Below are 22,036 nucleotides of genomic sequence, written 5' to 3'. Positions count from 1 at the left end.
AGGAAGAACTTCAAATTCATTTACTTGAATTATTTTATGTCAGTGACAGAATTTCTAGGCTCTGTTCCCTCTTATAGAAGTCACCTAGGAAGCCTTCAAAAACCCACGAGTTCACTACAGCAGGAAACTGGTGTGGTGAGGGAGAGGAGAGGCTCACAACTCAATTCAAAAAACCTTTATTGTGGCTTTTCTGCAAACTGGCACTGTGCCATAAACACTCAAAAGAATGATGACGTATAGTACCTGGGTCCTGTCCCATTTTACCTGTCATGTTCTTTGTCCACAAGATGGTATCTGGCTCTGAAGGCTACCAGGTGAGCATAATACGCTGGTGCAGGTATTGAAACTGATCGAGTACAGCGCACATAAGTGTGGCAGAGTTGGTAAGTCAGCAGCTGAAGCTCATCTGCGGTAAAGCAGTTATCATCCCACAAAACGTGGTAGTGTGAGGGACGGCTTGTACCCTAGGCAAAAAGCAACAGCAGTTCTCATGGAATAGAAAACTGTTGGAGCAATACACACATATACACATACACACACACACATCTATATATAAAACACACACAAAATGTACAAACTTAACCCATTTTAAAAAATAGTTTGCTACATTAATAAAAACTGATTCATCCATCTTCCAATCTCTTTTAAAGTCATCTACACCTTCCTGTTCCCATAATTAGTTTCCTAGTACCTGCCCTCTGTCTCAGCCTCTCTGCCTTCATTTTTTTTTTTTTTAGATTTTTGCAAGACAAATGGGGTTAAGTGGCTTACCCAAGGCCACACAGCTAGGTCATTATTAAGTGTCTGAGGCCGGATTTGAACCCAGGTACTCCTGACTCCAGGACCAGTGCTCTATCCACTGCACCACCTAGCTGCCCCTCTGCCTTCATTTTCTATCCCCTCTTCAGGTCATCTCTAATGCTACACTTCTTACTTTGTGTGATTGAGAATGAATCATTTACCCTGCTGGGATCTAGTTCCTTGTAAAATCAAGAAGCTGCCTGGAATCCCTCTCTGTTCTCCCTTTGATGAACCACTGCTGCCAGAACAGTTTTCCTTATGTCCATGTGGTCATATCATGCTTTCAATTTAACAAACATTTATGAAGACCCAACAGTGTTTGAAGCACTGTGCAAGGCCCAGCTTTATGAAGACAAAAATAAAGAAGTGATGTGCACATTTAGGTGAATTCAAACCATATATATGAAGCAGTCTTGGCAGGAGAGTACAGCAGTACTAATATCTCGAGGGCTCAGGAGGCAGCACTTTAGCTGAGCTGGGAGGGAGCTGGGGATGCTAAGAAGCTGATGGGAAAAGGGAGAACATTCCAGGCAAAGGAGATAGCCTCTGCAAAGGCTAGAGATGGGATGTGTGGTAAGGGTTAAAGGCAAGCAGGTTAGTTTGGCAAGACTGTATATCAATTAAAATTTCTTATCCATATACTGTCAATTAGGTGGATAGAGTGGATAGAGTGCTGGGTCTAGATTCAGGAAAACTGTCTCTTCCTGAGACACTTAACTAGCTGTGTGACCCTGGGCAAATCACTTCATTGTTTGCTTCAGTTTCTTCCTCATTCAAATGAGCTGGAGAAGAAAATGGTGATCCACTCCAGTATCTGGAAATTTCTTGGCAAAAAGAGTCAGATACAACTGAACAAAATATTCTAATCCATGGAGTATCTGTGAGTTCCTATACTAGATGCCAGAAATTCAAAGACAACTTATAAACACCGGTGCAAAGAGCTGACAATGTAGTGATGACAATATAACCAGCACATATACAGATGAAGATAGAACAAAAATGAAGAAATGAAATGCAAGGTATCTTGGGAGAGAAGACACAAGCAGTAAGGGGGGAAGATGAGGAAAAGTTTTGTACAGAAGGTAGGGTTGAAGCTATGTCTTGAAGAGAGGGAGAAAGACAAAATTCAGTATGAGATGTGAGGTGGGAATTGTGGCATAAAGGGGGCTTTAATTCCCATACAGCTGAGTTGCATTTTATTCAAGAGGCAATAAGGAGCCACTGAAAGCTTCTTGAACAAAAGAATACCATGACCTAGGTATATTAAGGTTATGTATAAATATAGGTGTATAAATTTGGCAGCTGTATAGCAGAAGCATCAAGAGAGAGGAAGAACCTGTAGGTAGAGAACAATGAGGAATCTATTGCAAACATGCAGAAGAGAAGTGATAAATGCCTTAGACAGTGAATAGTGAGGTAGAATGAAGGTTCCGTTATGACTCCAATGACTTCGGAAGAGGTTTTTAGTCTGGTCTTCCTTCACTGGCAGTTCTGGTACACAGGGCCTGGCTCAGAATAAGAGCTCAATCAGTGTCTGCTGATATCCTTTTCATTCTCTCTGGCACTTTCCTCCTGGAGGTGCCTATGTTCCTACCCCATTTTTCACCATTTTGAAATTGCACCTTTCAGGTCATAAGAGCTACCTCTTTCAGGACCCCTCTCCAAGTCTCTTTTCAACATCCCTGACATCTGTTCTTTCCTGGAATCTGCTGCAAATCCTTTGGTATTAATTATGTTCTTACAATTCTGCATTTTAGTCGTATGTACCATAACACATTAGTATGTTCTACTTCCCTCAACTCATTATAGGCATGGGCAGCTAGTTGGCGCAGTGGATAGAGCACTGGCCCTGGAGTCAGGAGTACCTGAGTTCAAATCCAGCCTCAGAAACTTAATAATTACCTAGCTGTGTGGTCTTGGGCAAGCCACTTAACACCATTGCCTTGCAAAAAAACAACAAAAAAAAAAAGAAAAAAGAAAACCCTAAAAAAAACCCCAAAACCCTCATTATAAGGCAGATGTTGACAGGAAGGATCATTCCTCAATTCTGTTCATATTACTTGTACTTTGTATACTAAAGATGGATTAAAAAAGGTGAATAGATCCACCTGGAGTAAAATGTGAAATTGTACCAATTTCCTGAAAAAGATACTTAAGAGAATTTCACCTAAAGCTACTAAATGTAGTTTGAATATATACTAAATGACCAATAAAAATTTTAAAAAAGAAAAAGATTTCTGAAAGTGTATGTCAGCATGCAAAAGGCTTACCTGTATTCCTGCATGACTACAGAGGTAAAAATCAAACTCATATGGGTGGGTAATATCTGTATCTACTGTTGTTCCAGCTGGGATGTTTCCGCTTCTTCCAACCTATTTTTTTCCCATTAAAATGTAAATGAGACATAAATAACATGAATGTATAAGAGAAGGAAATAAATCCACAAAATACATCTGCTGCCTAGGCCGATGTGAGTTCTTCTGTTTCCAGATCTACCTCTCTCTGGCCTTCCTGCCAATAAGGTGCCAAGGATCAATTCAGCCAGGCTTCCTCATTCCCAGGGTTACTCTATTTAGTATGGAGCATTATAGAAAACATTTTAAAATACATTATTTTATTACCAACTCTACTAATCTACATTCTCATATCTTTTTTCTCATCACTGTATTTTCCAGTTTAGATCTTAATCACTTCAGAGGCAATTTTTTTCCTCTTAGGTTTAATAAGGGTTGAAAATTAGCAGATGCTATCATTAAACTATACTGACTAGATCACTTTTTGCCATTTTTATATAGATTAACATGAACTAGCCATTGAAGTTCCATTGAAGTTTTCTCTTAAAAACATTCAACTCTTAAAATACAGAAACATAATGATCAATTTATCCTAATTATATGTGAAAATGGAGAGGCAGTGTAGCATTGTAAATAAAGAGTTGACTTTGGAGTCAGGAATGTAAGTGTTCAAATCTAGCCTTTGACGCAAAATTGGCCATGACTGTGGGAAATCACTTAACCACTCACTTCAAGCAAGGCCCTGAAACTATGCTGTAGAGCAGTTGCCTTGGGAGCTGCACTGGCAGAAGGAAATTTACTTTACTGCTGGTTCATTGTGAACTCTTGAAGAAATGACATGGTAGGAGGCAGTAGGTAAAAGTATTTAGAATATCAATTAGAGTAAAACTAAATGAAAGATAAGCATCGAAATGTAGACAACAAAATTCATTCCAGTTATAGCTGTTGAGTTAATTTAACTCTGGTTTAATTTGTTTAAGACCTTTGGCCTTCTTTTATTTATGCTTTTAGACAGTTTACTATCTCAACTCCTTACTGCTTTAACAGTCTGCTAAGAGCATGACATTCACCTTTTGCTTCCCGCATCTTTCTCTATTCCAAGTAGCTCCATTTTCTAGCTTGGTAGACCTGTTCCTTCTTGCTCTGCACACAAGTATTCCACCTGACCACTGAGATGCCCCCTTATGCAGCAGCACAAGGCAACTGTTCCACCTGAGAAGCTTCTCTTCCCTAATTTAATTGTTTTGATATAAAAGTTAATTTGCAGCAAATGGAATGATATCACACATGAACCAGACTAGCCAGCTCTTTTAATTTTCTGCTTTATAACCTGGCTTCCGCTAGAGAGTAGATCACTCTAAAGGCTAGGTCTATCCTTTTGAAATTTTGAACATCAACAGTTTATAAACAGATATGTAATGTTTTCATACTAACTTAAAACAGAATTAATTTCTAATAGAAATTCAGGTTGTTTAGAAACTAAGAAGGATCATTCATCTCTAATGGTCAACACTTATAACCTACTGCTTCTGTACCCCCTCTTTGTGCTAGATATACCAGTCTGCAAAGGCATGGAAAGGATCACCCTCAAACATGTAATCAAACTGATGATCATCTGCTGTGCAATGTATGCCTGACTGATGATACCATCCCAGATGCAAGATTATTACCCTTTCTGTTCTGTCAGCACAAAACAGTCGTGTGTGGTGGCGTTTCTGTACCACAATGTAGGTAATGCCAGGCTGGTAGTCCTTCTCCAAGCTGATGCAGGCTTCTCGAATTGCAAGCAGTTCATAATATAATACCTATGTTATAGAAGTTCAATGGGGCTTGTTATATATCTTTCATTGAAAATAATTTTTATCCTTAAGGTTCCTTATTTTCTCTTACCCTTTTTCAATTTAGCTTATTATATTTATTCAACATAGTACTTCAGACTCTGCCAACATGCTTTCCTATCTTCTCCCTCCTTCCCATTTTCAAGATGTACACCAGTCTTACCCTCTACTCCTCCCCCCTCCCCCCCACCCTGAGAATGCTCCTTTATGGATTTTCTTCTCCCATAGAATGTAAGCTCCTTGAGGATACTGACACCCCCCCCCCCCCCCCCGCCCCGGCTGTATTTGTATTCCCTGTGCTTAGCACCATACCTGGAACATAAATAATTACTTAAATGTTTCTTCACTGACTGCCAACTTTGTGCAGTACCAGTTTAAGTAAGAAACAATCCTTGCCCCTCTGAAGAGTACAATCTAGTAAAGGGGCCAAGACAAAAATATGTAAAAATACGTATTACATGCTAAATGCATTAAAGAGGTACAAAACTAAGCACTGTGCATTGTGTAATGGGGAACAGGATGATCAAGAAAGGTTTCAAAGAACAGCAGCATCCCCTCTATCAAATTATTTGCTTCTCAAAACCATTCAAAAGCTTATCTACTGGTCATTCTGAAAATAAATGACATTGAAAAATCAAAATTTAATACAATTTATAACCTCTCAACTCTACATTCTTCAGAGTAAGAATTCATTACATAGGCACCATTTTTGGATTCACCCCTAAAACAACTTCTGGGTAAGTTACCTGTCGAAACTGGCCCTCAGAAACACCATCCCGATAAAAGATGATGCGAGTGGGCTTAAACCGAGTTGATTTATAGAACTGGATGAGAAGTTCTCTGACCATGGAGGCCAAGTCTTGGATGATCTCCTGTCGGGGTCTTTGAACTCTTACTGTGGCACAGTACCTGCTTGGGTGGGCATCCATACTGCCTACAACCTACAAAAAGATGCATAAAATGAATAATGACTACCAAAGTCATGTGAAATTCCTACAAATTATTATCTTCCTTATATAAATTGGCACTATTGGATAATTTCTAATGAATATAATTAAGGCCCAAATCTAACCTTACAAATTATTGTGCGGCAAAAGACTTTGAACCTCTGTAGCCCATGCCACCAACAATGGAGGAGTATTACTTGACATGCACCACCAAGAAGCCTAAGTTAAGTAAGAGAAGAAAGAAAAACTGCGAAATAGAGAAGATGAGTGGAAGAGAAAGGAAATGAGGAAAAAAGGAGACAATGTGTCACTAATAATTGACTCAAGATTCATTCAACATACTAGCTTCAGAAGCATCATTCTGGAAGGTTTTTTCTTCAAAAGATAAAATTTATAAATTTAATGATGTTAAAAATAATACAATTAAACATAAAACCATTAACTTTCAATGAAAAAGTTTAGCAAAAGGACAATAATACCTTCATATAAAATCATAGAATTTCAGAACTGGAAAAGAACCTCAAAGCCATCTCATCTATCCAGTTCATAGATGAATGAGGATCTTCTCTAATATCTTTGCAAGTAGTCTTCTAACATTCATCTGAAGCCATTTTAAAGGTAGAATTTATACCAAGCAAGCCTGCTTCACTTTGGGGCAAATTTTTGTCATTTATTTTGCTCTGAGGACCCCTCCCAATACAATTCCATAAATTTATCAGATTTTTGCATGCCCTGCCCTTCCAATCCCCTAGCAGAAGTTAATTTATCCAGATTCCATCTTCTTTGTCCTGAATCACTTCCATAGTCATTTCCCCTAAATGTCCAACCCCCAACCTTCCTGAAAAAGTTAAGAAAAATCAATTGTTTTCTGTTTTGCTATATTCTTTGTCATTTACAGCACAATATATATATTCTATAACATTGCTATTCCCAAATCACTAGATGCAGTTTTTGTCATCATAATTAAAAGAAATATACATACTTGTAGTAGTCTAATAGCATCTTTAGGAACAATCTTAATTAGAAACATGATTACTGGGTTAAAAGTTATGATCAACTCTATAGTTATTGTAGAGTAACTTAAATATACTTTTCAGAGAAATTGAACCAATTCACAGCTTCATGTCTGTTTTCCAATCCTCCAACAACGAATTTTATTATCTTTGCCAATTTGACTAAAAACATTATTGCCTTATTTCAAAGTTGTAATTTCTTTTTTCTTTTAGGTTTTTTTTTTTTTGTAAGGCAAACAGGGTTAAGTGGTTTGCCCAAGGCCACACAACTAGGTAATTATTAAGTGTCTGAGGCTGGATTTGAACCCAGGTACTCCTGACTTCAGGGCCAGTGCTCTATCCACTGTGCCAACCTAGCCACCCCTAGAACACATTCTTAATAAAAATTTTCAAACTGTGTAATATGAGAAATTGAAATTACAACTTTGGGGGTGGCTAGGTGGCGTAGTGGATAAAGCACTGGCCCTGAAGTCAGGAGTACCTGGGTTCAAATCCAGTCTCAGACACTTAATAATTGCCTAGCTGTGTGGCCTTGGGCAAGCCACTTAACCCCGTTTGCCTTGCAAAAATCTAAAAACAAAACAAAACAAGAGTGTTTTCTAAGTCACAAACTGGTCGTTGGGTAATTTTTGCTCATTTATTCACAAAGGAATAAGTATTATCCCTGCTATTGTGTCAGAGTTCCAGATTCTGGCTATTAGGACATTTATTTAGGTCAAAGGTTCACTCCCTTTATTATCACTTTGCTTTTTATTGGGGAAGCGCTGCTTTTTGCTGTAGAAAATCTTTTTTTTCCTGTTGAGTCAGCCCAACTAGTTTTGTCTCCAGTAATTTCTTCCACTTCTCTAAAAGTTATCATAATCTTGATGAAACAATCCCCTCCCTTTACATTTACAAAACAAACAACCAATGTACTTCAAAGATGATAGAGGATAATGACTGAACTTTAATTTTGAAGATATCAGAAATTTCCTTTTATAAATCCATCTTGATTTGTAAAGAAATGACAATGGTTATTTAATAGGCACGAATTTTATATGAAAAGACATTGCTTCCTTAAAGTCCACAAAATTTTTTAACTCAGAGACTCAAAACTTAATATAAACTAAATGGGTAATCACCAATATCTCACGATGTATACATATATATTCATGACACAAGAATGAACTATGCCATAATGATGTTATTCATTCTCGAAGGAGACCACAACATTAAGGGAGATAAAGTTATGATAAACCCATGAGTTGGGTATGAGTGAGGGGGGGCTGTGCTAAGTCACCAGTCTTACTTTCTCCTTCAGGGCCATCTGGGTCCAGTGACCAGATATAAATCAGGATGACTGGAGATGGTCCTGGATGCGAGGCAATCAGGGTTAAGTGACTTGCCCATGGTTACACAGCTAGTAAGAATCAAGTGTCTGAGACTGGATTTGAACTCCCTGACTCCAAGGACCAAGTCTTAATGGTGTTTTCCAATTTATTGCTCACATGTATGTTAACAACAAGATTTCATGCCAAATATAGCCACAGAGCTAACATTCAATGATTGTTGATCATCAATATCAAGCAAGGCATCAAATTGGGATACATGTTCACCAAAGGTTTTTGCCAGAATCACGAAGCTGTCCTGGGCAAAGTCAAAATAGAAAAGGTATTTCCTATTAAGATTCTGCAGATAGTTAATAATTCATTAATATATTCATCTTGGACAGGCTACTATAGATGGATAGTGAATCAGGCCTAAAATGGTATAGGGAGGAGGACATTTAGAAAATGATTTATCATTTTTAATGCTCAATGTTTTAAAATCCTAAATTTTGAATACCAATGTTCTTCTTGTGATGCTATATAGCTGGAGACAAGGAACACCATGATCACAGAAGAATTACAAATGCAGGTAACCTACAGAACAATGGAAAGGCAAATGGTAGGTACAAGCAGGTAGAAGCATATTATTTGCACATGAGAAGTTAAAGACATCAAGGAATACATGATGAGAAAAACAAGTGTACTAGAGTGAGTTATAACAGACGAAGGGCCAAAATGTAGAAAGGAAGACATGGTTCATTTATGGCATAGGTTATTCTTGTGAGTTAAAACAGACATATAGGGGCGGCTAGGTGGCACAGTGGATAAGAGCACTGGCCTTGGAGTCAGGAGTACCTGAGTTCAAATCCGGCCTCAGATACTTAATAATTACCTAGCCATATGGCCTTAGGCAGGCCACTTAACCCCCATTGCCTTGAAAAATCTAAAAAAACAAAAAAACCCATAAAAAACACAAAAAAACAGACATACCATGAAAGGAGGAAGACTTCTAGCAAATTGAATATATCTCATCTAGGAAGTTAATTTACAGAAAGATATTGACATGAACTACATAGGATGAATGGGCATAGGTGGGTTGAGATTTATACTTGAATTGAATGCCCACATGGAGGAGGATCATGGATTCAACCAAGTACTGAAGTATAAGGTGCTGTTTAACAGTAAAAGGATAATTTCCTTCAGTAGTCAAACAATTTAAAAACATGAACTGAAAATCTAAAGCCTCCATAGAGATAAACCAGAGTTGATATAGAGTACTCCAAGTTAATTTCTGAAATTATTAAGTTAATCTAATGATATTTTAAGGATGTTGATAAACTTATAAGAAGCAGAAAGAAACTCACTGAACCCAGGGTGTGAAATGGAGATTCACAGCTTCATACTCAAGCAGTATATGTATTACATACATTATATGCATATTTAAATTTAGAATAAATAAATTTAAATACGAGAAACTCACAGCAGCAATTGAAGGTTTCTTCCCATCACCAGCAGGTGGATGAGTGACATCTGCTCCCAAAAAGATCACTGGTTGTTGGAACACAGAAGGTCTTAAAGATCAAAAATAAGCAAACAAATAGTGTGTATGTGTGTGCACATAGACACACACAAGGGTACTAGTAATGGATAAGCCAGTTACAGATCTGTGAAAAGTCCATGAATAGTTTGCTTGGCAAGCCTGTTATCACTATCCCATAGCAATATTTTTAAATTGTTTCATTAAGTCAAATCAATAATCCTGAGTGTTCTGACAATGGTAATAATGAGTGGTAATAAGAAGACTTGGAAATTATATCAAATCTTGCCAACTATCCTTAAATAATTTTTTACAGATTAAGATCTTCCAATTTATCTAAATATCTTTTGACTTTTTATATTTTCATTATTTATGACATTTTGTAATGTGATCTTCAAGTTCATGAAAAGAAATGCTACAAAGCACCTAACCCAAATTCCTCTCTTTACATTTGAGGAAACTGTTGCCCAAAGAAGAGTGATTTGTCTAGTATCACATAGCTAGGATAATACTAAGTAGCTAGAACAAGAAGCCACATCTTCTGGTTTTTAGTCTAGTATATATTTATTCCACTCTTCTCCTTCCCTGCCCCAGATTCTCTTTAGTTATTCTGAAACTAAGGACTAAGGATTTATTCTGTTTCACATTCATATACATAAATATTCACATACATATATACATGCATATGCACACACATGTATGCTCTGATAGAATGCTTTCCTTTTCTGTTTTTGTATCTCCAACATCAACCACAGAACCTGGCACATAGAAGGCATGTAAGAAATGTTTGAGCCATCTAAGTGACACAGTGGGTAGAGTACTGGTCTGCAGTCAGGAAGATTCTTCCTCCTGAGTCCAAATCTGACAACTTACTAGCTGTGTGATTCTGTGAAAGTCATTTAGTCAAAGTTTCCATATCTGTAAAATGAGTCAGAGAAAAAAAATGGCAAACCAGTTCAGTGTCTTTGTCAAGAAAATCCTAAATGAGGTCACTGAGAGTCAGACACAACTAAAAATGATTAAAGAATGACAAAGATGTGCTTGTTGAGAGATAATTCTCTGTACCTGTCTTATGTTTTCTAGGTTCCATGCTTTCATTCTGTTCCTTTTGACTGGAATGTCTATTAATGTAATGCCCTGTACTTTTAACTCAACTTGAACAGTAACACCTTTTCCAATGAAGCCTTTCTTATTTATGTCTTACCTATGACCTGCCTGCCAGAATCAGCAATGATTTCAATTCAGATATCTTAAAAAAATACTTTAGCAAGTTACTTATACATACATTAAATTCCCTAACAGATTCTAAGCTCCATACAGGTAGGGCTGGTATCTTACCAGGTTAATAGTAGAGATAGCAATGAATTTAGAAAATCATTTCAGGATTAAGTTTTTACCTTGATACTTTTTTCCCAAGAGTACAAAATATGTGATGGTGATGTTTTCCCCTCTTTTCTCTATGAAGTTTAAAACAATGACTATTTTAAAATCCCCTCATATTTCTATAATGCTCTATGTTTATGTTTCATCCCATGAAGTAGGTCATTATCCACCTTTTAAACAAATACATAATAGTAGACTGATAAATGTTTAGCCCAAGTTAAAAAGCTACAATATCCACATGAACAAGGTCTCCTGACTCCAAATTCAGCTTTTCCACTATCTCATTCTGCCTCCTGAAAACACTGGATTTAAATTGCATACTTCTAGAATACAAAGCACTGTGGCTATGCCTTTCTCTTTCACACAACTAGAACATGTGGACTGTATTACTTGAAAAATGGTTTTTGAGGATGACAACTACTTATCCTTCCTAACAAAGTACAATACAACTAATTTTCCCAATAATTTATTAATTGATGTAAGATGCAAAGGTTCTTATTTGATTTTCACAAATCAAAATTTCATAAGGATTTTGATAAAAACTATTTGATAAAACCTTAAACATTACAATGGATAAATGAATTCCTGTATTAGTAGGAATACTTATAGAACTAAATGTTCTTTCTTTCTCCTAGAATCATCTTTGATAGGTTATGGCAATGCAAAGCCAATTGGGGTCACTTATAGAATTATATTTATTATGAGATTTTCTTACCTTTGATGAGGTACAAGTATATTATTGATTCCTCCTAGTTTAACATTAATCTTTAGGCACAGGTTTGAGAGGGTTTGAGGAGATGTTTTTATAACATTCTTCACTTGAACACACTGAGTAGCCATCCCCAAAAGTGTGTCTCCTACTCGCTTCACTTCCGCTGAAGAACAAATACAGAGATTTCATTAGGAAAAAGAAATAAAAAAAGCATAATCTCAAAATCAAGCTGGCTATATACTATTATAACATCACAATTTGACTTGTTTAAACTAAAACATGAGACAGATTGATTTGAGGGCTGTCTTTAGCACTTAGTTATATTTGATGAAAAAAAAATCTGAAAATCCATCAGTCAAAGTTTATTAAGAACCCACTATTTGCCAAGCACTGGGCTAAGGGCTGGGATACAAAGAAAGACAGAAGGCAGTTCCTGGTGCCAACCTAACAGGGGAGGTAACATGCAATGAACACACAAGCTATAGACAGGAGAAATGGAAATAATGAAGAGAGGGTTTAGTTAGACAAAGCTTCCTTGGGAAGGGGGCTTGAAGGAAGTCAGGAGGCAGAGAAGAGGATGGAAAGAACTCCATGGATGGTGGATGGACAGTGACAACAGTCAGGAGACTAAGCTGTCTTATGAAGTGGAGTGGCAAGGAGGCCAGCATCCCTGAACCAGAGTGCACGGCAACGTGTAAAGAGATTGGAGAGGTAATGGAGAGGCCAGGTGAAATAATATAATAATGTAATTGAATAAAAACACAGCATTAATTAAATTAACTTCTTACCATACACAGGTGTCTTCCCAGGCAGGATTACAATGATGAGCTGTAGTCCTGAGTAGGTGTTCTTGAGGTGCCGGAACATGGGCTCCACGCTGTCTGCACCCTGTGCGTATTTGCAGAAACAAGGCTGGCCCTGGATGGGCATCCCTGCATCCTTGGAAATCTTACGAAGCTGGTCTGTGAAACCCCTGCAGAGAAGAACCTTTGAATATATTACCTTTCTCTAGAAACAACATGTAAGAGTACAATGCATAAGATGATGAGTGAGTAAAATGAATTAAGAGCACCATGCATTCGATAAGAAAATTAGAATGGGTAAAATATTTGAAAATGAAGATAACTGCCAAAAATCTTGGCTTTAAAGGAATAAAGAATTGTGTAATAGTAGGAAAAAGTAATATTTTTTCATTTCCATTTTATTTGCATTTTTTTTCATATTTATTATTTTCTAAGCTCAATGGGCTAAGATGTACTTCTTTTTTAAAAGAAAGATTTTATTTATTTTGAATTTTACAATTTTTTCCTCTAATCTTGCTTCCTTCCCCCCAACCCCCCACAGAAGGCAGTCTGTTAGTCTTTACTTGTTTCCATGGTATACATTGATAAGATGTACTTTAAATCATTTTGAAAAATTATGAGAAAGCCCAGATAGGAAACAGAATTAAATGTTTAGCTTAAAAATAAATGTGTATTCTTAGGAAGTTTAAATCATTAGGACCTAAATGAAAAAAGGCCCACTCAAGTTAAGGACCTTGTCCCTCCTTAAACATGGGTCAATAACAATGACCAGATAACAGAAAAAAGATTTTAAAAAAATACTCCAAACCTTATTGCTGATTTATCAAAGAAGAAAAAAAATAATTTTGACAAATAGGAGAAGGGTGAATTTGAATGTCAATTAAACAATGAAATAAGTTAAGATTTCTCTTTAAGTCAGGATATATAGAGAAAGCCACAATAAAAATTCACTGAAAATACTGAGATTAAATTGGAGGTGTTTTCTCACCAAATCAGTTGATACTAGTTAGGCAAGAAATCTTTTAGATATAGACCATTTAAGTTTTTAAGACCTACTGATCAAGACTGATAGATTATAACTCATTTCAAAAGAGCAATCAGATTGCTATACACAGTAATCAAGTGTATTCAGTATTCAGAGAACAAAACCAAACTGGTAAATAAATGTAGCTAGCGATTTTAAAATCAAATTAAGACTAAAAGGATTTAAGAAAGTAACATGTTGTCTTACTTTAATATTTCTTCTCGGCACTGTCTCTGAGTTGCAAAACAAGCTATAGCCCACATTTTGATCTCGACACCTGTGTGGAACTGTTTCCCTCGCATGTCCCATACTCCATGGCTTGGAGTTGCTACTGTTCTATTCTAAATTAAAAAAAGAAACAAACAAGACAATTTGAAGTTGTACATAAGTGAAAGGGTAGTAAGCACACCTATAAGCTATCTAAATGAATGTACCAATGGATAAAAACAAACTTTCATCTTATGCCAAGAAATGACTGCCTTCTCTTTTTAGCTCACATTCTGACTCTAAATAGAAAACAGATTCATAGCAAAACAATCTAAATGAAAGCAATTAATTTTTTAAATAACCTTTCATTTAAACAAAGAAGAGCTGGAAAAAGATTTAAAATGTCAGCCCAGCTCAGCTATCCTGTTCCACTCTTGAAAAATGAAATATGTGGGAGGGCTTTTACCCGTCCTCCATATTGCAGCATAGGAGCAGGGAGTACACGTCCTGTCACACGGGCCATTTCATCCCGAACTTTAAATTGAAACTCCTGAACAAATGGGTCAGCATCATAATTTGCACTTCTCACCTAAAGACAGGAGAAAAGCAATTGTTAGGAAAAGATGAATTCAGTGACTTGTCATTTAGAAACTAGTTATTTTTCAATATGTTAAGCCCATGTCTTTAAGGGTTGTTTTGCTAATGGAAACAAATTTTATGAGATAGCAATACTGATCAAAATTCCAATGATGTATTTACCCACCAAATATGGCCACTAAATTTTCATAATATTTCTTTTCTTACTAAATTGAAGGATATATCTCCAAAAAGATGTATCTGAAAAATGGTCAACAAACAATTGGTTACATACCATCAGTTCTTTAATGACTTCCTGGGTCCAATTTCCACTTTATGCACAGACTTCTACATAATGACATTTACTGACATTAAATTTTATGTTTGTTTTTTTATGTTTGTTTTTTTTTGCAAGGCAAATGGAGTTAAGTGGCTTGCCCAAGGCCACACAGCTAGGTTAATTATTAAGTGTCTGAGGCCGGATTTGAACTTAGGTACTCCTGACTCCAGGGCTGGTGCTCTATCCACTGTGCCACCTAGCTGCCCCCACTGACATTAAATTTTACTACAATCATAGAAAATCAAAGATATGAAAATTATAATCCAATGTGAAACTGGACCTTTTATACCTGTACCATTGTTGTAATAATATTAAGTGTTCTTCAAAATAAATTTCATGTTTTAGAACTGCTCTCATTATAAAGAAAAAAATAAAATTGGGAAAATTAGACTGACTTGACAAACCCAGTACTTGGGAAAACTATTCAGCAACTAGATGAAAGATTTAAAAATATGAAAAAATTTTAAAAGATGAAAAAAATGGAATTATGTATCTTGATTGTGGGGAAGGGATTTTCTATTTATATACAACATAGAGATGGAATTAATAAAAAGTGGATATAATTTAGCAATATTAAAATGAGAAATTTCTGTACATCAAAATATAGCTGTAATAAAAGCAAAGATTGGGAAATCTCTGCTAAACAGGACCCATAAAAAATTAAGACAAGGGGCAGCTAGGTTGCGCAGTGGATATAGCACTGGTCCTGGAGTCAGGAGTACCTAAGTTCAAATCCGGCCTCAGACAATTAATAATTACCTAGCTTTGTGACCTTGGGCAAGCCACTGAACCTCATTGCCTTGCAAAAACTAAAAAAAAAAGTTAAGACAAAAAATGGATCAAGAAACTTTTTAAAAGTTTTATAATATAATAACAGATGGCCAAAATATATGGATTTACTATAAAAATACAAAATGTTTAAAGATTTGAAAACATATTCAATCTCACTAATTATGAGATATAAATTAAAACAATTCTGAAGGATTCATATAGATAAAATAAAAAAAGACTAAATTCAATAATTGCAAGGGTATGGAAAAACAGGCAGATTTGTTCCATTTTGAGAACAATTTGACAGAAGAATAAAGATACCATCAAATGCTATGATTATTTTGTAAAGTGCTAAGAAGTGTTAAGACATTATCATGAAAATATTAGTTCTCTTTTTTTGATATTTTTTCAGGTTTTAATAGCAATAATACACAACTAAAAAAATGAGACCAACTCTCAATGTCTAATGGGATGGTTAGAGTCTGACAGAACTCATCTCTTTCACTTATACCATATTCTTTTTCATTACCAAGATCTAAAAAACATAGTATTTCTATTGAAGGTACTATTCATTATTCTTCTAATCACCCAGTTTTGCAACCCCAACACACTCATTTCTTCCTTTTCCTCATTCTCCATATTCAGTTGCCAGGTTCTATGGTCTATATCTCTACAGTGTTTCTTCTACCTACCTTTTCTCTCCCCCAGTTCAGGCCTCATCAACATCTGTCTCCCTATTTCTATAGTCTCCCTTTGCTAATCCCAAAGCTAAATAAAATTTCTAAAGCAGAAGTTTGACCTTGACTTTGATATTCTTTTTCTCAAAAGGTTCCCAAATGTCTTTAATATTTACAAATATTTACAGAAGGCAGAAACAAGATGGCAGCATAGAAGAAGCAACCCAGCTGAACTACCAATATTCCCCACCATACAATTTTAAAATAATCTGTCAAAACAAATTCTAGAGAAGCAGAGTCAATAAAAAAGTCAAATGATATATTTTTCCATTCCAAGACAACTTACAAGATTGGCAGGAAAGGTCTGTGACACTGAGAAAAGGATTACCTTGGAGTGCATGTGATGTGACAACAGACTGTAAAACCCTACCTAAATGTACTTCTGGGACCCAGTTCCAGGGTGGAGTAGAATACTAGTTCTTGAGGCTTCGGTAAAGACCAGAGCTCAGATCACATCCCTCCTCAGATCTTATCACCTTTAAAAGCACCAGAAATTTCCAAATTCCCAGAATGCACTGTGAAAATAGCACCATGGAACAGTGCCTCCCAAAAATGAGAAATCAACAACAAAAAAATAAACATCTATAATAGTGACAAGGAAAACACACCCAGAAGAAAACATAAAAACAGTTTAAAAGCAAAACTAAACAGCAAATTAAAAACAAGCCCAACAAGAGTTCCTGAAAGCACTAAAGAGAAAAGAATAGCAGAGGAAAACTTGGGGAAAGTTTAGTAATATAATTTAGTAAAATAATGATTTAGTAAAAGAGGCACAAAGATACTGAAGAAAATAATACTTTTAAAAAGCATAACAGCAAAATGGTAAATGAGATAAACAGAAATGGCCGAATGGAAAAACATACCAGTTTTACTGAAGAAAAATCAATCCTTAAAAAATAGAACTGAGAAAGTGAGACATCAAGAGACAGAATTCAAATTCAAAAAAAGAAGCAACTGTGAAATATAAGATTAGGAAAACAACTGAACTAGAAAATATATTGAGAGATAATTTAAGAAATATTGAGGGCAGCTAGGTGGCCCAGTAGATAGAGTACTGGCCCTGGAGTCAGGAGGACCTTGAGTTCAAATCCGACAGTACCTAGTTGTGTGGAGCAAGTCACTTAAGCCCATTACCTTGCAAAAAAAAATAATTATTGAACTACATGAAAGACAATAAAAACAAAAAAGCCATCATCTATCAAATTATTAAGTAAAATTATAGAAAATTAAAGAATCTACTAATCACCTCCTCAAAGACACCTCAAAAAACAAGCTTCCAGGAGAAAAAATTACAAAAGCAGTCAGAAAGAAACCATTCAGATACCATGAAACTACAATCAGGATGACATAAGATTTAGCAGCTTCCAGTTTTCAAAAGTGGAGGGCTTGGAATATAATATTCCAGAAATCAAAGGAGCTAGGACTACACCTAATAATAATCTACTCAGAAAAAAATGAGTATAATGATAATATGGACATTTAATGAAAGAGGATTTTCAAGCAATTTTGATGAAAAGACCAGAGCTGAATGGAAAAAATCTAACATTCAAACACAAGACTCAAAAGAAGTATAAAAAAAGGCAAATTTTTAAAGAAAAATCAGGTGAAACTGTTTATGAGCTTAAATAGGAAGATGATACATGTAATTCCTAAGAACATTATCATTGTTAGAGTAGTTAGAAGGAGTCTACATAGAGGGCACAGGTGTGCATCAATTCTTTAAGGACTATTTACCAAAAAAAATGAGGGGATGAGAAAGATGCATATGCTCAGAGAAGGGGGGGGAGACAAAAATGGAGAAAAATTATCTCACTCAAGGAAGAGTTTTTACAGTACAGGAGGAAATAGGGTGGGGGTGGTGGACAACACTTGAACTTCACTCTAATTGGTTCAAAGAGGGAAGAAACACACACACACAGAACCTCAATTAGGTATGAAACTAATTTACCCAGCAGGGAAGTAGGAGTGAAAGGGAGACAAAAGCGAGGGAAGAGTGAATTAAGGGAGGTAATACCAGAAGCAAAACAAATTCTTGGGGAAGAGACAGAGTAAAATGGACCAAGAAGCAGAAACAGAAAAAAATAGGATAGAGGAAAATAAGTGAATGTAATGAATTCACCCACAAAAATAGAGATGAATAACAATAAATTAGAAACCAGAATAATATGATGAATTTACAAGAAACACACTTGAAATAGAAAGATACATACAGAGTGAAAATAAAAGCCTGGAGCAGAATCCATAATACTTCAGTTAAGGTCAAAAGAATAAAGGCAGAAGTAGCAATCATGATTTCAGAAAAAGCAAATGCAAAAACAGACCTAATCAGGGAAACTACATTCGGTTAAAAGGTTCCAAAAACAATGCAAATCAATCATATATATCTCATCATATATATCTATACACACATATGTATATAGATATACATATAGAGAGGTCTGTGTAAATATGTATATGTATGTGTTTGTATATGTATATTCTAAAATAGCATTGCTTCTGAAGTCTTAAAGGAAAAGTTAAATGAATTACAGAAAGAAAAACCAAAACTATACTAATGGGAGACTTCAACATTTCCCTCTTAGAAGAATGAGATAAATCTAACCACAGAATAATTAAAAAAGAAGTTAAGGGGGCAGTTAGCACTACATTGGAGTCAGGAGGACCTGAGTTAAAAACCAACCTCAGACACTTAATACTTACTTAGCTGGGGGACCTTGGAGAAGTCACTTAACCTCATTGCCTTGTAAAAATTTTATTAAAAAGTTAAGGAGATGAATATATGTTAGAAAATTCTGGAGAAGATTGAGTAGAATAGAAAGAAATATATCCTTTTCTCGGTTTTATAAATATAGTAGCTGCATAAAAACCTCACAAATAAATGCAGAAAAGCAGAAATATTAAATGTACCCTTTACAAATCACAATTCAAAAAACATCATAGTCAATAAAGGATCATCAAAACATAGATTAAATTAAATTTAACCTGAAAAGATAAAGCCAGAAACTACAGGAATACAATTACAAAACAAATTTAAAAAGTGGAGAAATATCAGTTGCTCATGGAAGGGTCAAGCCAATAACACCAATTCTATCAAAATTAATTTACTTATTCAATAATCATAAACCAGGTCAAACACATTTAAGTTCAGGCCTATGACATTTTAGTCTCTTTCACATATCCTATGGTTCAGTCAAAGTGGCCTATTTGATGTTCTTCTGAAACAACATGTCACCTTCCATATTTCAGTGCCACTGAAAAGACTCTCTAATGTATGAATGTACATTTCCCATTCTGAAGAACACCTTGTTTCCTTTGTGGCTCAACCAATGTACTATCATTCTATTCCTCCCTGCGACCTGCCCTTCCACTCAGAACTTATTTTGTATAAATTGTGTTCTTGAAGACGCAAGTTCTTTGAAAGCATGGACCATTTCATTTTTGTTGCAATATTCTCATCACAAGCCATAGAAGCAGCTTAATAAATGTTTTCTTAGGGGTGGCTAGGTGGAGCAGTGGATAGAGCACCGACCCTGGAGTCAGGAATACCTGAGTTCAAATCTAGCCTCAGACACTTAATAATAATTACCTAACTGTGTGGCCTTGGGCAAGCCACTTAAACTCCATTGCCTTGCAAAAACCTAAAAAAAATAAATAAAAAAAATTGTTTTCTTAATAGTTTCTCAAGTTGACATGGAGGTTGGATTCTAGTCCTCTTAAAGGCAAAAGGAAAAGCTGTACAGAAGCAATTGGGAAAGTGTGGTGAAGGAAGAACACAAACTGAAAAACTTTATTGGAACTTGCACTGAGGAATAAGAGACTTCATTTATTACTTGCTGAGACTTTTCTCAACTTTTAAAGGATTAACAAAAAACTAACCAATCTGCTAATTTCTTCTTGTCTATCAGGAGCAGATCTTGCAGTTGCCTTGATCATGGTGGATGTCTGATTGTCGGTCAGCTTCTTAATGCACCGTTGTCCTGCCACGATATTACAGACCTACAAATGGGAATAAAGATTATGTTCCAGATGTTGCTTGCACCCAGCTGCCCAGCTCCCCCCCACCAAAAACCCATTCCTGACATAATTTGATGATGAGTCTATTTCCATAAACCTCTACTGAAGTAGCAAGGTGGTGCAGTGCATAGGTCTGGAATAAGGAAGACTTGAGTTCAAATCTGATCTCAGATAGATTTCTCACATGTGAAATGGAGCCTCTACCTTCCAGGACTGTTTTTCATAATCAATATTTGCTAAATGCTTAGCATAATGCCTGAGACAACTATGCTTATTCCTTCCTTCTCAAATTTTACTTTAACTTTTGAAAACACCAGTGATTTTTTCCTCATTTTTAAAGGGGTAGTTTGAGGAATTCACTTCATATCTTTGCTTATTTATCAGAAGAAAGAGTAAGGAAAATTGTGAAAAGATAATTGAACACACTAGGGATACTTGAATCATAAAGTACATTATAAGCCTATTTACATGTTCTTACAACTCCAAGGATCAATTGGATGTTGCAGTGGATAGAATGCTATGCCAGGAGTCAGGAAGCTGTTCAAACCAGCCTCAGCAACTTACTAACTGGGTGGCCATGACTTAGTTTGCCTCAGTTTCCTCTTCAGATAAATGAGCTAGAGAAGGAAATGAAAACTACTCCAATGTCTTTTGCAAGAAAACCCCACTGGTGTCATAAAGAGGAATGACTGAAAAATGACTGAGTAAAACAAACCCCAAAAAAGCTTCTGTTCCCACAGTTATGAATTAAAAGCCATTACAAGCAGTTTTAATTACTTCCAAAGGCAGGTAAGTATGCTTCTGTTCCTGTCCCACTTGAAGACAGGGAAGGTGAGGATACTTCAGCTGGAGGTTGTACTTCTCTCTGAAATATTGTGCTACTGTCCTTTCTACTGTTTGACCATTTTCTAACTGTAAAGGAAAGCTGGAAAACAGAGGAAGATGTTTAGAAATATCATGAAAAGTAAGACCATTGATTTTCAACCTATTATGAATGAGCAAAGCTCCCAATTTATTTAGTGCTAGAACATTTTCTACACATTGTCTGTGCACTTACAAATACCAGCTTCTCTTACGTTTGATGACTGGCAGGTCTCCTCGTTACATTACAAACACGATATTTCCGCCTCATTGTTCCACAATGAGTGACTTCAACCTTCAGACCTACACCCAACAACAAAAACTGTTGTTACAAACTATTGCATGTAAAATACAACTGCAATTGAACATGGAAAAACACAATTGAAAAGCCTGTCTATTACCAAAAGAGCTGAATCACTTCTAAATAAATAAAAATGTTTAGAGATTTAAGTAGCAGTGCAATACTATTTGTCAACAAGTTCCTAATTCTCCTCATAACCAATGCAGTCCCCTCCAAAGGCTCGATACTGAAACCATGACACTATTATAAATTTAGTAACTTTTATGAGTAATGGGGGAAACGTTACTATAAACAAATGCCTATTGGTCATAAAATGCAGGTGCTCAGGAGGAAACTGTGAGTATAAATATCAAGATGACTAGTTCTACTCCTTGAAAATATAGAATATTTGATAAACCTGATTTAATAATGTACTGACTAGAGAACAGAACTCCATGAACCAGTGGATGGAAACTCTTTTGACAAATTTATTGGGCAATTTATTGAACAGGCTCTCTGTACACAACTAAAGAGTTTCTTCTTCTTGCCTATTGCAGTAGTAGAACAACCTAAATGCTTCTTAGACTTCCT

General features: G+C 35.8%; 1 protein-coding gene across 4 annotated transcripts in view; it reads right to left on the bottom strand.

Annotated features, from left to right (window-relative positions):
* LOC141508692 (protein argonaute-3) overlaps positions 1-22,036 on the bottom strand; it is a 96,359-nt gene that overhangs the window by 10,465 nt on the left and 63,858 nt on the right. For all 4 annotated transcript variants that reach the window (XM_074217525.1, XM_074217526.1, XM_074217527.1 and 1 more), the window contains 12 exons: positions 21,381-21,468; positions 21,082-21,229; positions 20,167-20,286; positions 14,333-14,455; positions 13,867-14,000; positions 12,621-12,805; positions 11,836-11,995; positions 9,681-9,771; positions 5,680-5,874; positions 4,766-4,900; positions 3,072-3,173; positions 265-464 (listed from right to left, as the gene is read on the bottom strand). In XM_074217525.1, the coding sequence (XP_074073626.1) occupies positions 265-464; positions 3,072-3,173; positions 4,766-4,900; positions 5,680-5,874; positions 9,681-9,771; positions 11,836-11,995; positions 12,621-12,805; positions 13,867-14,000; positions 14,333-14,455; positions 20,167-20,286; positions 21,082-21,229; positions 21,381-21,468 (1,681 nt within the window). The remainder of the gene's footprint in view (positions 1-264; positions 465-3,071; positions 3,174-4,765; positions 4,901-5,679; positions 5,875-9,680; positions 9,772-11,835; positions 11,996-12,620; positions 12,806-13,866; positions 14,001-14,332; positions 14,456-20,166; positions 20,287-21,081; positions 21,230-21,380; positions 21,469-22,036) is intronic.

This window comes from Macrotis lagotis, chromosome 1 (assembly GCF_037893015.1).
Source record: "Macrotis lagotis isolate mMagLag1 chromosome 1, bilby.v1.9.chrom.fasta, whole genome shotgun sequence".
Lineage (NCBI taxonomy): Eukaryota > Metazoa > Chordata > Mammalia > Peramelemorphia > Peramelidae > Macrotis > Macrotis lagotis.
This window is presented reverse-complemented; position numbering and strand designations above follow the sequence as displayed.